This window comes from Orbicella faveolata, unplaced genomic scaffold (assembly GCF_042242905.1).
Source record: "Orbicella faveolata isolate gen_17 unplaced genomic scaffold, um_ofav_v1 contig_14, whole genome shotgun sequence".
Lineage (NCBI taxonomy): Eukaryota > Metazoa > Cnidaria > Anthozoa > Scleractinia > Merulinidae > Orbicella > Orbicella faveolata.
Window position 1 is genome coordinate 2,288,136 of NW_028301541.1, and position 16,660 is coordinate 2,304,795.

The 16,660-nt window shown below is 39.6% G+C and overlaps 2 protein-coding genes across 3 annotated transcripts in view; both read right to left on the bottom strand.

Moving 5' to 3' along the window:
* Nucleotides 1–3,039: 3,039 nt before the first annotated feature.
* The window catches only part of LOC110055679 (uncharacterized), a 32,410-nt gene continuing 18,789 nt past the window's right edge, over nt 3,040–16,660 (bottom strand). For both annotated transcript variants that reach the window (XM_089286178.1, XM_089286177.1), the window contains 7 exons: nt 15,368–15,997; nt 14,163–14,273; nt 9,078–9,203; nt 7,753–8,143; nt 6,641–7,053; nt 6,050–6,246; nt 3,040–3,140 (listed from right to left, as the gene is read on the bottom strand). In XM_089286178.1, the coding sequence (XP_089142304.1) occupies nt 6,065–6,246; nt 6,641–7,053; nt 7,753–8,143; nt 9,078–9,203; nt 14,163–14,273; nt 15,368–15,997 (1,853 nt within the window). In that variant the 3' untranslated portion in view covers nt 3,040–3,140; nt 6,050–6,064. The remainder of the gene's footprint in view (nt 3,141–6,049; nt 6,247–6,640; nt 7,054–7,752; nt 8,144–9,077; nt 9,204–14,162; nt 14,274–15,367; nt 15,998–16,660) is intronic.
* On the bottom strand, nt 10,160–11,482 carry LOC110055650 (uncharacterized). The gene has a single exon (XM_089287686.1). The coding sequence runs from the start codon at nt 11,235–11,237 to the stop codon at nt 10,680–10,682; it is 558 nt and encodes a 185-aa protein (XP_089143812.1). The 5' UTR covers nt 11,238–11,482; the 3' UTR covers nt 10,160–10,679.

Sequence of the window (16,660 nt, forward strand, 5' to 3'; positions counted from 1 at the left end):
AACAGAGCTGTGCCAAAACGATCTAAGTGCAACGTAAGTAGTAGACTTAATATACTTAGAACATAATTTATGTACAACTGATAAATTTTATTTATTTATGTCTATGTATTGATTGGTTGTTTGTTAGTTCAGGAGTTTTAAAACTTGGAAAACGTGTTTCGCATCACAAATAAGGAGAATAAATACATATATCTATGGAACAAAATGTTAATTCCAGATCGAAAGCGACCCAGAAGCGACCCCACTCGAGAGGATGTGACGAGAAATCTTGAGATCAAACATAAAAGGCTTCTGTCTATAGATCGTGTAATCTTCAGCATCACCGTAAATAACAGTTCTTGTATTCTAAGTATCTGTTGTTAGTTTATCTGATCATAGTGCAAGGCCATGGTCGATTTTACCCCCCTCCCCTCCCCACCAAAAAAAGGAACGAAGACTTGTTTTTATAAGAAATAAATTAATGAGAGATTTTCATTTTTCTTTGTAATTTCTTAAGTGTCCACTTTTCTAAATTTCCTGATTATCGAAACACAGACGTGCTCAAGTTTCCGTGCAAACTGGCATGACTCCATTGTTTGCTTTGCATTAACACACGTTTTGACATTCATGACGGCCAGGCTGAGCATATTTTTCTATAAAAACTCAAAAAATAAAAAGCATTTTTATCCGCCAACATCAACACTTAGCACCACTTTAACAAACATGTGAAATCTATAGAGGGTAAAAAAAGTACTTTAAAGGGAAAGTTTGTTTGCGTTTTTTTGACCACATACTGTTGATTGGCATGGAATAATTAACAGTTTTTTTAAATTTTGCATATTTCTCCCCCGATAACAAGTTAAAAAAAAATTATCCATCCTAAAAAATGCTTCAAAGTTCTTTTATTTGATCTTAATGTTACTTTGTCTTACGTATCAGCAAAATAGTTCAACAAATAGTTCGCTTTCACTGATATGGAATAACATGCAAGATCAGCCCTGACCACTCACAGCACGGTTTGAAGTTTCATCTTTTCCATGGGTTCATAAATGATGGCATCCCTCTCTTATTCGCCGAAACGTATTCAGTTTCGTTAAGTGTTGAGTGCGACTCAACTCCCGGGTGGACGGGGGGAGGGGGTACTCCCATATATAAGCTGTATGGGTATGTGTCATTGTGGATCTCGATAGTATGGTTTTCAGGCAGTTTAGTCTGGGATAGGGTATAGAAATCAGACAGTTTTGGTCTAGAATGGGGTTTAATTTCCGGGAAAAGTGCCCAGTGTAAGACCAGTGCTTAGGTATGGAACAGGGTTGCAAAATCAAGCTGTATGGGGTAAGGGTTTCAGTGTCCAAGCGGCACACCCCTACCCAGAGGTTTACAGAGTACCCCCCGGGCTCTACTTGTGCAATGTTGGTCTGCGCAGGGCCAACAGAACACTCGAGTGATGATCAAAGCGACCTTACAATTGAAATAATGGTTTAAACGTCGCCTGTTATTCAGACCACTCAACGAAAACAAACTTATTAGCTTGCCTACACAACGGGTTGAGAAATAATAAAGTGTATTATCGTTTGTCTCACGATGTAGTCACTTGAGATGTAGATCGCGACGTTTCGACTGCTTACTGCTAGTCTTCTTCAGGCGATAAGGTCGACTGATTGCACGGTATCATTTATATCACAAAGGTCGGCTGTGATTGGTGCATTTCGATCCTCCTATTGTTCCATTATTCCGGCGAGTAGCTGTTCCCTCAGTGGTCCGCTGTTGTACCGTTCTCCTGTTGTTGTGTTTCTTGATCGTGGGTATCCATGCTTCAGGAATTTCAATTCCACTATCCCTGTTGATGTTGTTAGGGTGAAGTCTTATGTGAATAGCTTCCTTGACCCTACGTATGTACCAGTGAGGATCTCGATCAATAAACTTGACCTCATTCCAGATAGGATAGTGGCCGGTCTCGTGGGTGTGTTCAGAAACGGCGGAGGTCTGGGTTCGGGCGAGTCGTATATCCCTGTCGTGTTCTTTGATCCTCTCCTGCATAGATCTCCCTGTTTCCCCGATGTAGACTTTGCCGCACTCACAGGGAATCCTGTAGACAACACCATCTTGTTTAGCCGGGTTGACGGTGTCCTTTGGTCGCGCTAAGTGTGACCGAAGTGTCGTGTCGGACTTAAAGACGGTGCGAATGCCTTGTTGTTCTAGGCAGCGGCGGAGAGACTCCGAAACTCCTTGGACATAAGGTAAAACGGCCGTGGATTTAAATTCCGCGACAGGCTCTCTTCTTGGGGTTGTTCGTGCCTTTGTGATCTTCTGTACAAAAGAGGAGGGATATCCGTTAGAAACAAGTACAGATGACAGATGTTTCTTCTCTCCAGCGATTACTGATGGTTTGGTGACGAGACGTTTAGCCCGGTCGTACAGACACTTCACAATACCGCGCTTTACTGAACGAGGGTGGTGTGAATCATACGCTAGGTACTGATCAGTATGTGTTGGTTTCCTGTAGACACTGGTGGTAAGGCGGCCATCAGGTTCTCTGTAAACTGACGTGTCGAGAAAGGCGATCTTGTTGTTGTTCTCGATCTCCATGGTGAAACGGATTGATGGTTGTTGACTGTTCAGGTGTTGCAGGAAGACGTCAACTCTATCCCGATCCAGGATGGTGAAAGTATCATCTACGTAGCGTTTCCAGATCTTAGGCTTGCAAGGTGCGGACTCTATTGCTTGTTCTTCAAATATCTCCATGTAGAGATTAGCAATAACCGCGGATACAGGGCTCCCCATGGCTGTGCCGTCTCGTTGTTTGTAAATCGATCCGTTGTACTGGAAGTACGTAGATCTTAATACGAAATTCAAGAGGTCCGCGATTTGAACTGGTGTAAGTGTCTCTACATGGAGCTATTTGAAGAACAAGCAATAGAGTCCGCACCTTGCAAGCCTAAGATCTGGAAACGCTACGTAGATGATACTTTCACCATCCTGGATCGGGATAGAGTTGACCTCGGGTTGAGAAATGTTGTAGATAATATTAAAAATATTTAAAATAAAATTTAAAAATAATAAAAATAAAGCATACATTTTATTATAACCGTTTTAAAAAATATGAAAGATTACTGTAGTCAGTTTAAAGCCTTCATCATTTGATATTCGTCAAAGGCGACCTGAGGAAAAACACAGGAGAAATGTAAGAGAAAATGATGTCACAGCACCGTGTCTACTTAAATGATAACAAAACATAAAACTTACGCCAAAACAATAACATTCAACTAAAAACAAGACAACGTCTGCACAAGTACAAGACAAAGTTAAAAACAAAAGAAACTTTGAGAAAACAACAACAAAAATAAAGATCTATTAAAGATAAAATCCGTTAAGCACAGAAAAGCGATTGCCTTGCACTTGGCAAGGGAAATATGGCGCAATTCTCCAACTCATAAAACTAAGGTACGAGACAAATTTGGGAATACACTGCTTCACAATACATAAAGCCTAAAAAACGTTTAATTAAGTTAAGGTGATTTCTCAGAATTGCACTGCGCATCCCTACTGCGTACGATTTTCGCGTCATTAGCGCGTGCACGTACACAACGTAACAGATTTTCCTCAGGCTAAGCTCGACAGCGAAATGAATGCTCGTTTTCTCTTAAACCAGCACGGTGATCTAGATTTTTTATTGCATAATTGTGGTGTACAAATTATCCTCTTTAAGTCAAAAATTTACGAAAAAAAATTATTCGGAAAGAAAAAAAGATGTAACTAAAAGAGTACACAAAACCGTTAGGCGAGGATGCGAATTATGACTACGAAAACAACTCTTCGACGAACGTTTTGAGTCAGTGCCATTTAGAATTGTGTGATTTTGCCATAAATTATATATTACATTGTTCCGTGGGCCCGATACTCTCTACCTATCAAGATTTTTTCAAGTATTGCTACAATAACCTTTGCTTCCAGCTACCGCAAAATGTAACGTCAACTGTCGAAATAACGCGAGTGGTCAGGCATAAATGGGGTAAGATTGGCCCATCATATCTCTTCAGCGAGAATGATCACCTATCCTTTTTATTGTATTTTTCGAAACAGTGCTTGGTAGGGAACATTCAGAGAAACTTTCAAAAAAACTGTTCGGCAACTTTTATTTCTGAGGAATCACCGTAACCCTCTTTCTCGATGAAGGTCTTGGTGTAAACATGATTCCCTAGCGCACTCAACTACAAGGACATATCTTCAAACTTATTAGTGTATTGTGGGTAACATCCCTCTGTAAATGTTTTTCGAAACTGAGGCCTTTGCTGTTGGATAGTGTCTGCTAGAAATGGCATTAGATTAACAGTATATTACACGAAAAACTAAATTTAGTAAAGAAAATATCTTAAAGTGCTAATTAGTTAAGAAAAAACAACCACAAAATTGTTCCAACTTCAAGTTTTAATAATTTCTTGAAAGACAAAGAGTTGACTTTCAAAACACTGAAGGTAATTGTGACACGCAAAACGTGTTTGTGCGCGCATTATAGAACACTCTTCGATAAACTCCCCAAACAGGTTTGGAACATGATTAGTAACATTAGCATCAACAGGTTGGCTAGCTGTTATTACATCAAAACCAAATAGGATATTGCCATGAGATAGTATGTGTCTTAAGGGAGTGATAACGAACTTCTTTGTGTAATGAACTAACTAATTTAGACAATCAGACTTAAAAAAAGAAAACTTTGGAAAACATCAAAGGTTCGCTGTTGATAAGCAGGAAACAAAACCTATCGCTTTTAGCGGCACGTGCCATCACAATACTTGTTTTCGCGTGTTTTGTCCGCCTTCAATTGGCTTCCCGCAGGTGAACTAATTAGCGTACACCAAAAGCAGCTGTTAACAGGTTTCCCACGTGCTGGAAAAACCGCAACTGGTATTACATTAACAGGTGAATCATGTTTGTAAACAGTACGTGACTGAAGCGTGTTGGCGCAACCACAAGAGCAGTGAGGAATAGAATCTTTAATCAACAAAAGATAAACCTGTTGGAAAAATAAATGCAAAGGTAGTGGCTTAACACATGAACTTTGTGTTGCATTTTCTCGTTTTTACAAAGAACATCTTGTTTTTCAACGCTATGAGAACAATCCGACTGTTCTGTGATTCGCTCTTGTAATAAGCGTTTGCTGACATCAACACTGTCTGACAGGTGTACCTTGACAATTAAAACATCTTTTCTAGTCTAACTTAGTATGAAATTGTATCTTTACAGCGTGAGAACTGCGAATACTAACCTCTACTGAAAATGGCGTTTTCGCGCGCTCTGAAAAGAAAGTGCGAGATGGTCGCTACTCAACAAAATCGCTTTTTTCTCAAGCATGAAGCTGAATAACAGTACTACAACATCGAACAACATTCCTTAGCGGAATATAGTACGCAGACGCATGTAAGTCTGCTTGAGCTACCAAATAACCAGTAGCCATTCACGTATTCTTCGCTTTTCTTTGTAATCTTTCTTAGTTTGGGCGAAATTTGAACTTGAAGTCTCTTGTACTATTCACTGCCTGCCAAATCGGGAGCGAAAGTTTTTCTTTTATAAAACTATTGGTGCCAACAAAGTAAGATCTCCTGTCTATCTACTAGGTGGGGAAAGGCGCCGCATAAGAGATCGAGAGACCAGTTCTCTCACGTTGTATGCCTTGGCGAAGAAACATTGCTGTGATGAATTCAGTGTTGTGGGAGCAACCTGACAGAATGCTCCAAGATGTAAAATGTTAAAAAAATGTAAATCTTAAACTTAGGTAGTGTACAGGCATGCCACTGAAACAAAGGAAACAAACATTGCAAATAAACGTAACATAGTTAAAAATCCCAACTGACAAGAGGCAGGCCAGCTGGCTATTTACGGAGATAACCTACAATTTACTGTACTGTCGCTCAAAAGTAGAAGACATTCACCTCGGTCGAGGTAAATATGCTCCGTTATACACTACCACTTCGGTATATAAATATGTAACGTTACGGAACATGGAGAGAATTGTACAAACAAATGAAACAGCTATTCCACTCCTCCCACCCACTGCAGCCGAGAGACAAACCTGCTTGACTAGTTTCTATTGCTGGTCTTGGGAGTTGGCTCCCTGAGCCGGCGTGCCACAGGTCTTCTGGTCAGCAAGCAGTACCACTTCTGGTGGACAGTGACACGTAAAGCCTTCTGGGTAAAGACCAACAGGAGCTAATAAACAGATGTGACTACAGCGTCCAACCTCTGCAGTGACATTGCAGGGATTCTTTCCTGTGCAAAGAAAAAAAACAACAGTGATCAACAATCTAATTTCTCCTTACAACATCGATACATTGTTAATCGGACAGGTGTTCAGAATAACGAAAATAATGTACCAAGGAATAATGTTTTGTTGCAACATCAAATTTCCAAATTCCTGAGATCATATGTGGGCCTTAAAACGCGAAAGATAGCTTTTTCTCTGCTGGAAGCCGAAGAGTTCGTCAGAGATTTTGTCCCAAATGTCCCAGTTGACGTTTCATACCCCGATGATTTCGGTTTCCATCTCGAGTTTTTTATAAGTTACAGGTCACGCTATTTTTATGGTTCATACTCTTTAAGATAACATCTCTCGACCAATGAGCGAGCGACAATCCTCTCAGTTACTGTAAAATGTTTAACTAACCTGATGGCTGCCTCTGCTGATGAAACACGGCAACATTCATTACGTCTCGCAGATTAACCGCCAATTCAACTTCTTCGCCTCCAGTGAACTTATTTGTCCTGAGCAATTTTCCACTTTCCCAGTCTGTCCAATACACATTGTCCTGGAAGAGAGAGATTCCGAAGGGATGTTCCAGAGACCCACTTTTTAAAACAATTCTACGATGGTTTCCATTGAGATCCGCCGATTCGATGGTGTCACTGAGTCCCGGTTTCGCGTCAGTCCACCAGATTCTGTTTAAAGTGTAGTCTATCGTCAATCCATTGGGCCAAACAATGTTTTTGTTCACGATAACTTGGCGTGATTTGGGTTCACCGTTCATTCCACATTTTTCGATTTTCGATTTATCACCCCAGTCAGTCCAGAACATATAACTGAAAGATAAAAAAGAAAGCTCATCTACTGCAATCCTACAGGCATACCATGTTTTTATCTTGTATGGTCACAAGATAGACAACGAAAAAAAATTTTAAAAGCAAACTATGACATGGATTCCCATACAAACAATGTTATATCTGGTATGTTTGACTTCCAGATACAAAACACCCAAAACCACGCAAAGTTGTATTACAATCAGGCCGCAAAGCGCAACATGGAATGTAAATGCGCCCACAAAATCCCCGGGCCCGGGGGAGGGGACTCCCCATAACAGCCTATACGGGGAGGCACCGCCCGAAAGGGTACCTTTTTCAACCTTCAGGTATATGAAAGGACAGGGATTTCACAAGATGAGGTATATGAAAGGGGAGGGAAGTCTGTCATTTAGACAAAACGTGAACGGTACCTGAATATATGAAAACTGTTTTTTGGTTAACATCTCTGCTGGTAATGCTTAATGTTCTTCCGTAGTATTGTTCGTTGACTTGATTCCAAGGGTTTAGAAAAAGGATGCAGTGTTCTTAAATAGGTACGTGAAAGGGTACCTTTTTTTCAATAAAAGGTATACGAAAGGGCTGCCTTTTCTGTCAAAAGGGCATACAAATGGGTAAGGGGTTGAACCTCGGGGCGGAGCCTCCCCGTACAAAACTTTGTAGAGTATCCCCCCCCTCTCCCCGGGGGCACAGAATAATTACCCGATAAAAGGATGCACTGCTATGGCTCTGGGTTTCAAAAGGCCTGACTGTACAAGGCTCAGTCGATTTTCACCATTTAAATCAGCTACTTCAATCCTAAGCGTTCCTGAATCTGTCCAGTACAGCTTCTTGTTGATCCAATCTACAGCAATTCCTTCAGGCATGCTGAGATCTTCTTTGATAATCACTTCAACATCAGAGCCATTTTTCACGTCTGCCCTTTGAATAGTCTCACTTGTTATCTCACTCCAGTAAATATTTCCTCCGTCAAAGTCGAAGTCCAAAGCAACCGCAACTTTCTGATCAGAGATCAATAGATCTTGATGTGTTGTATTAAATCGAACACGGCGTATATCATTTCGGCTTGAAATTAAAATGAATCCTTCATCGCCTGAAAAAAGAGAAAAACAAAGGTATTATTATGGATTTGAAGACACGTTTCACGGATGGATCAAATTCCCGCTCACTTGATGGAGACTGGATGTGTCTTCTGAGCCGAAACTTTGTTAAAACACGTTTTATTTTAACAGTTTATGGAGTTTTAGTTTGCGCGGGCTTGAACGTTTTTGTACTTTGGCAGAACACTTGTGAATAGGAAAAAAACGATATTTTGTGTGGGATGTGTGATTTTTCAAAGAATAAGATGCTTAAAAAGGTACTAATTCGGATTTTTTCCCCTTCAATGTCAGGAATATGTTTGTGCGGAGTACAGGGTTTTATACATTATGTTCAAAGTTTTCACTATTATGCTAATACTCGGTGCTGAAATATCGAACTATCTTATGTTTGAAAAGAGTCACTACTATGCCTCACTGTAATCCTCCATTGCTCTATCTTGGTTTCTAATTATGAAAATGAGTTTTCTAGTCATGAAAAAACTTGCTCTGATGAACCAAAAGAAGACTGAATTGGCAAAACCTGTTGGCATGTACCGTGTGTACTGTGTCTTCAAGTGACTGATGCCCAGATTTCTCTTGGCCTGCCCCAGGCCCCCAACCGTCCCCCAGGTTTTGTCACTATTATTCCGGCATAATGCTTACTATTTATGCTCAAATTAATGCCGCACAAAGAGTAAAATCCTAGCGGAGAATTCTGATCATTTTGAGGTAATAATTTTCGTAACGTTTCCTACAAAAAAACCCACAAACCCCAAAAATATCGTAGTGGGATAACAAGAATTGGTGGTAGCAAACAATTTATTCTAGTTGATGAATTCGGACATTCTCATCAGCTCCCTGATTGACAATGTATGGATACTGTAAGGAGAAATTAGACGTTCATCACTCTTGTTTATAAAGATGCTCGTCAGTGGAACCATTTCTTACCTAAAACGCGGCATGTTGTATTGTCTGATGTTAACTCGTATCCTTCAGCGCATTTACAACTGTAAACACCTTCGTTAAATGAACAACCTTGACTGCAGCCTCTGTGGATTTGACATCTTTCCTCATCTACAAAAATAAAATAATTATTAGCCAAGGCTTAAAAAGAACTTCGTTGAAGTCTAAAAAAGCTTTAAGGGGCTATGTCACGGTTTGCGTATCTTAAAAAGTTTAGCTTAAATTATTCAAGTTCTTTGTTTGCAATCCGTGTTAATCTTCTCCATCCTTCACCATCCTTGCTCCTTTATGGTTTATTGTTATCTCTTTGATGTCTTTCTATCTTAGTAAACTATGTATTTTCAGGTTTCCTTCAATTTAAAGGTAATTTTGTATGAGGCCAAAGTAACTCAAAATACCGCGACTGAGCTCCTTTACGTCACTTGTTAAGTCGCACTCGGAGAACCGAAGCTTATCCTAGTTTCTGTAGTATGAAGAAATGTAGGATTATTACTATTCCCCTGGGTCCCAGGGTGGGATGTTTATGCACCGCAGGTCAATCCGCCGCACTTATCCCCCATCCCAGTATTTTGCCAGCGTGCACTGTATTGTGTCTTGCCCATTTGGCGTCTTTTCGAGACTAACTATGCAAGGGAAAACTTCTAATTCTTAGGTTCATTTGTAGCTGGAAGCTTTCCACAGCTCAACTACTCTTCATACAAAACTGAACAACAGCATCAACAAGTCGACACAGTCGAAGAGATCAGAGGAAAAGGTGAGAAAAACGAAGAGGGTATTTAATGGCGGGAATACCAACCCGTCTGATTGCCTTCTGAACACAAAGGGTTAAATACCGTTATCACTTAAAAAGGCACGAGAAATTCATGTTATTGATACATCAATGATTTTTTTCTCCAGTCATATAATTACCTAAAAATGGTATTCACCTCTGTAAGGGTGCTATAAAAGCATAAACATGATATTCAATTCTGCAAAGGTGCTATAAAAGCATAAACATGGTATTCACTTCAACAAAGTTGCTATAAAAACAGTAGCATGTTTAGTGACCAAAAACAACCACCAAAGAAACAATAACAACGCAGATTTTGGTTTTTAATGTTATCGAAGTGGCTTCAGCAACGTACAACCTTTCTTAGGCATTGCTTTACACCAATAAATAACGCCGGGTTCATAATATGTACAAAAACATACAATTGATGTAGTTGTCGCATGATAATTAATTTTGAACTTGTAGTAACCAAGGTCGTATGTACATCTTTCAGTATGAATAAATAATCTCATTTTAAATAGAGAAAATAAATAGAATAAATAGCTTTGAAGAACTAAATTGATAAATATTTTACGCAGTAAAAATAACTTCACTTAAACTAGTACTGTCCGCACTGTTCGTGTCAAAGTTCATTTTCTCTTTTTCAATCTTAACAGTAACTTTGCAGACGAAGAATTAATAATCTGAGTTAAAACTAAAGCAAGTTTCATAGTTCTAAAGCTTCTAATTAGTGTCACAGATTTAATGGGCCAATGTTCCTTATCACATTACGCCTCCAGCCACTAATTAGAAAATCTCTTCATTGTTTCATCAGGTAGTTAATTAAATAATGGTACCCACTGAAGCCACAGCATGAACTCCCAGAAAGATACTTTTCCATTTTCGTCTTTGTCCATTTTCGCGAAGGCTTTATCCATGTTGATGGTTTCATAACCAAAAAACTTCATCATCCGTTCAAACTGAGCTCGGTCGAGCGTGTCGCTGTCATCTGTGTCAAACCTCTTGAAATAGTGGAACGCTTTGCACAGGCTGTGAAACTTCTCTTTGTTGTTTAAAACTTCGAAATGTTCCTCGCTACGAAGCCAGTCGCTGAATTCTTCAAACGATATGTCGTGGTCACCATTCTTGTCCAACAGCAGAAAGTAAAGCCAGGATTTTTCACGGTCGAGGCCTAAATCTCCTTCTAACAGAGTTTGCATTTCTTGTTGTTCTAGTTTACCGTTTCCATTTATGTCGTATTTGTCGAAGAGACTTCGAATGGCTATAGCAGGGGCATTTTTGTCGAAATAACTGAATCCGGCCTGCATTTTCGAAATATCGTTCAGAGTCAAACAAGAAGTTCTTCTGTTCGGTTTTGTGCAAGAAGTGTATAACATGCTCGGTTATATAGCAATCAGAACTGCAAACCCTGTCTAAAAATAGCATTGCACACTAGTCTCGTGTAACCTTCCTGCAGTTCTTGGAAAGGAAATGAAATCTCGGTATTCAGAGGGCTTGGTTACTGAATAATAGCTTTGAGGCGCAGCCTGTTTGATGAAACAATCTTCACTTCAGTATATAATAGAGCGAGAACGTTTCACATAAAGGGCGGAGTTCCGGACAACAGACGTCGTGACATGGAATAAATTTCATTGTGATTACACTCACGTGCAACGTAATGTTAACAAATCAGTCTTCTGGAAGAGTTTTTTGATACCAGTCTGACTTGACCCTTAAGTCTGATCGAATTTGTAACATTGATAATTAGGAGCTTTTTAGCCGTCTCTAGGAAGTCCTTTCTGGGATGTCCTCAAAGTTTTAAAGTGATTTTAAATCAGGCAAATTATTAAAATAATACTTGACCAAAATTTTTAAGTTGAAAAACACTAAATTAGTCATAACAAATCAACAAGAAAAGAGATATCTACGGTTAAGAAAAATTGAGACATAAAAAGCAACGAACTTGCAAATATATTTAGAATATATTTTTAAATGGCAAAAATAAAACAAGAACAAGAATAAGAACAACGATCGCGTAAGATTTAGGTTAAATGCTGCAAGATTCGCAAAATATGACGTCGCTCAGTTGCCTTCCTGTACTGTGAAACAGCGTTAAGGAACTCAAAAACTAATTACATTCGTGTAAAATGCTGTTAATTGAATCTGTACGACATTTTTGACCACAAACCATTTAACAAGTAGCAAAGCCACTCTTCCGCTCTAGTTTCCTTTCATTGACCTCAGAGTCGCAAGAAACGTCAAAATGGGTGTTCCCTACACAAAAGATTCCCCTAATCTAGCATTTCACGTCCATCGGAACTTTTAACTGAAACCTGCTATCACCTGAATATGTAAAGGAGAAGAGAACTTGTAGTGCGACGCTTTTGTTTCTTTTCTGCCGCAATATTCAGCGCTTAAACTGACTGACAGAGTGAATTCAACTCCACAGTGGTAGTTTTACGAGAGTTAATTTTTCAGAATATCGTTCGGAAGCCTTCTCAATCTTCCCCAGTCTTAAACATCCTTGGTACTTTCTGGTACGTGACTGTTGGGGTAGTTTGTTTAAGGAAGTCACAACAGTCAAATTCACCATGCACACAAACGTGAATTATGAATATCACTGAATGGGCTCATTTCAGTTCCCCTGTGTTTTATCGATCAGACAAGTTTTTCTTCGTGAATGATCTAACACTGAATCCGACCGACCAATGACAATCTAATTTTCGTTTTCACGACACACAGCCTGGCTCTCCTAGATATTCCCAAAAGGTCCCGCAGAACTCAAACATGTTTTTATTATGAGTTGAAAAGTCAGGTTTTGAAAGAATATTTGATGACTCATACGAGTAAGATGTCATTTTATGTCGAGTCTGTCTGATACATAGTGTTTTGTTAGTACGCAGGCAATTTCACCGCCGTCACTGTGTAAATACAAAGGAATGAGTTTGCTACCAAAAATTGAATGCTTCCTTCAAGCGGGCTGGCTTGGAAACAACAAATAAACAAACAAACAAAAAATACAATAGCAACAATGGGTCATTTCTGAGTTGCCTTTTGCCTTTGAGTCAAAACAAGTCTTCGTGCGAAAACATTCATACGACGAGTTCCGCCTTCAGGTTGATTTTCATGCAAATCAAACTTATTTTCAAAGGTTTTCCACGAAGACTCGTTTTGAAACAGAGGCACAAGGTAACTCGGAAATGACGTAACCCCTTTCTAGTACCAGAGGGCTGAAGGAAGGATATTCCCTCGGTCACTTAAAGCAATCACCTCTTTTTCTCAAAAGCATAATATTTTAAAGGAGCTTTCTGCTATTTACAATTCAAATTTTTTTTCTGTCCCAAACCGCGTTCTGCCAGGTGAGGGTATCTTACGCATGTGCACGTGACGTTACGTAGAATAGCATGGTTTCTAATCAAGTTAACTACTAAAGGGGCTTTCATCAACAAAGGATTAAAGAAAACGCATAATTCACACTCGGTACAAACTGGCCCACACAGCTAGGACTTGCGTTTCTGTACTGCAACCCCCACTGCGTGAGATGCTAGTCTAACGCCAGGTCACCCCCCCCCCCCCCCTTCCCCTGCCATGTCTCGCCCAAGAATACTTAACAACTATTCTACGAGCGCGCGTTGGATATGAGATGGTAGATAGTCAACGAGGCGCATAGCGCCGAGTTGGCTATAATCATCTGATATCCTACAAGCGTGAGTGGAATAATTGTTTTATTAAAAAAAGCCCCCAAAATATAGAAGACTAAAAGAACAAAACAATAAAAACGCACAAAATATCACGCGTACGCTAACCATATTTGTAGAGCATGCTATAATTATCAAGGAGACCCGTAGCCCGTGGCCCTTGAGGGCGAAGGGTCTAATTGTTTTAGTATCACCCAACTAGTCGGACAGAAAAGGTAATAATAAAGTTAGCAAATGCAAGTTGAAGAAATATTTATTTGTGAATAAAACGAGAGAAAGCGTCACGCTCGATGGCGCCAATTTCGCTACTCGATGACTATTGCTAATAGTCCCCTAGTAGCGCAGCCAATCAAAATGCAGGATTTGCATTAGTCCACTAGTTGGGTGATACTAATGGCTGATAACCCATGATGGCTGAGGCAATGACAGCTCTCGAAATGCATTATCCAATGAGTTTTTTTTATATAACCTATTATATAGCTAGCTAAATTTGGCTATCTCATCTGCTCGAGATTGCTCGCTGTAACCCGCTGTAACCCGCGCCCCAACTAACTGGACGCCTGGAGGAGGCTAAGAACTAGCTTGAAATAAAGTGAAACCAAAAAAAATTATTTCGTAACGTACCACAATCTTGCTCATCATGAAGGCAATCGTTTTTCCCGTCACACCTCGCAGTCAAATCTATGCACTTTCCATTTTTACAGACGTACTGTTGTGCGCCACAAGGACCGTCATCTAAAAAGTAAACAAAGTCGACTTAATGTTTTATAACGGTAGTCACGAGAAAAGTTCTGGAAAAGAGACAGAAGCTTACACAGCGACTATACTCTGTGACGAAATCCCCACTCACCTTTAAGACATCAATGTCTTCGAATTCTCTAAACAATTATTTACTTACAATTATATTTACTGTCAGAACAACATTTTGAATGCCTACAATACTATGTACACAGTTCTTCTCTTAACAGTTCTGTCATAAATATCTATCAAGACATTACAATAGCTGGAGACTTACTAGAAAACGTTCGGGTTAATTCAGTCTCCAGACTCATATTATACTTCTATTCTTCTTTTTATGACTAAGTTATAACTGTAAACCTACAAAATGTACAACAAAATTCTCGATTGTGATTGGTTCTCCGCGCGCCTATTTGACACGAAATCGGCGCGCGATCACGTGGGTGTCCAGTTACAGGTATTTGATTTGAACGTTTTGTAATTGGATACCTGTAATTGGATACCCACGTGATTCGCACGTCAATTGCGCGCGCTTTAATGGCTTTCTTTGCGATATTTCTTACAGTTTTCAAAACTTATTAAACGTGCTACATACGTTTTCGCTCAAAAGAAGTTCCCAAACGACATTTTTAATTCCGAATTTTGTTATAGATACGATTAATTAGTAATTGGACCTCGTGTCGTTCAATTCAGGGAGAAATCGTGCTCGTAATTTCAAATCGACCTCGCGCTTCGCGCTCGTCCGACTTTGAAATTACTCGCGCGATTTCTCCCTGAATTGTACTCCATTATTAAAATCTTCTCAGAAAACCTATTTACAAATCTTCACACATTCCACTATCGTAGACTAAAATTTTGATGAAATAAAAATATCATGAGATCCTAAAATACTAATTCACAAGCTCATGCAATCGTCCACTTTCTAAAATTAGTGGACACACGCCCGGTCAGCGTTTAAACGGCAGACTGTCATTATTGTTTATTGTTATTATTATTATTATTATTGTTATTGTTATTGTTATTGTTATTGTTATTATTATTATTATTATTATTATTATTATTATTATTACTATTCACATCAAGCTTCTCACCGCATGTTTTCTCGTCTGATTCATCTTGGCAGTCAGGTTTGCCGTCACAGTGTTTGGCTTTCTCGACACATCCGTCTGAATGACACTGGAACTCACTACTGTTGCATCGCCGAGTAGGACTGGGGCTAGGGGTTGCGCAATTCAGCTCATCTGAATTGTCCCTGCAGTCTCTATCGCCATCACAACGCCAGCTCACATGAATACACGAGCCATCTTCACACTGGAATGATCCGCTGTTACATGTAGGCACCACTTGAGTGCAGTTTGCTTCATCTGAATTGTCAGAACAGTCTCGATCACCATCACACACCCAGCCTTTGGGAATGCACTCCCCATTGCCGCGGCATTGAAAGTGAAAGTGGTTGTTACAAGTGCTTTTGCAGTTTGCTTCATCTGATTTGTCTGGGCAATCATTGTCGCCGTCGCAAACGAACGTCTTTAAAATACACGCTCCACTGCTTCGACACTGAAATTCTCTGACACTGCAGGAGTAAGTACTGTTAATGTTACAGCCCTCTTCATCGGAATGGTCTGCACAGTCAGCGTCACCATCGCAAACCCAGGTACTTGGAATACACTTTCGGCTCCCTCTACAGCGGAATTCTGACGACGCTTTGCATGGCCTGTCAGCTTTAAACCAGGTGCTTAATATTAGAGAACTTAAACCGGATCTAAATACTCAGTCTGACTGTGCAAAACTTTTCACGTTAGAACCATGCGCTTCAAATTCTTATATCATAAATAATACTTAACCGGGTTTTTTCACGCGGCGAAAAGTTGTTTGTCACTAATTTCGCTGGCTTTAATTTAAGATGTTAGCAAGCTTCGGAAAATCAAACCATGATCGAACAAAAGAAAGAACGAACACACGACTGGCTGACTGACTGACTGACTGACTCGTAATCGTATTCGTAAATTTGTTTTAAGTGTAATGATAGAATTGTTCCAACCGCATCCTTTGTAATTCTTAATTCTTTTTAATAATTTATCCCATTAGTTGATTGTTATTGGGAAAAAGTTTGTTGGTTTTTAACTATGTTATATTGTTAATTATATTGATAGGCTTTTTAACAGTTCAGAAGAAAATAGTTAGTAGGTTATTAATTATATTAAGTGTCCCCAATTAGTAGAGGGGTTTTTTCCCCATCGGTTTGATGTAAAGACATTAATAAAGTTGATGTATGTATGTATGTATATCTATCTATTACTGACTGACTGGCTGTCTGGCTGGCCGACCGACTGGCTAACCTGGTGACTGACTGACTGACTGACTGACTGACTGGCTGACTGACT

What these genes read in the sequence shown, in the direction of transcription:
- LOC110055650 (XM_089287686.1), bottom strand. Translation starts at nt 11,237, where the DNA reads ATGTTATACACTTCTTGCACAAAACCGAACAGAAGAACTTCTTGTTTG.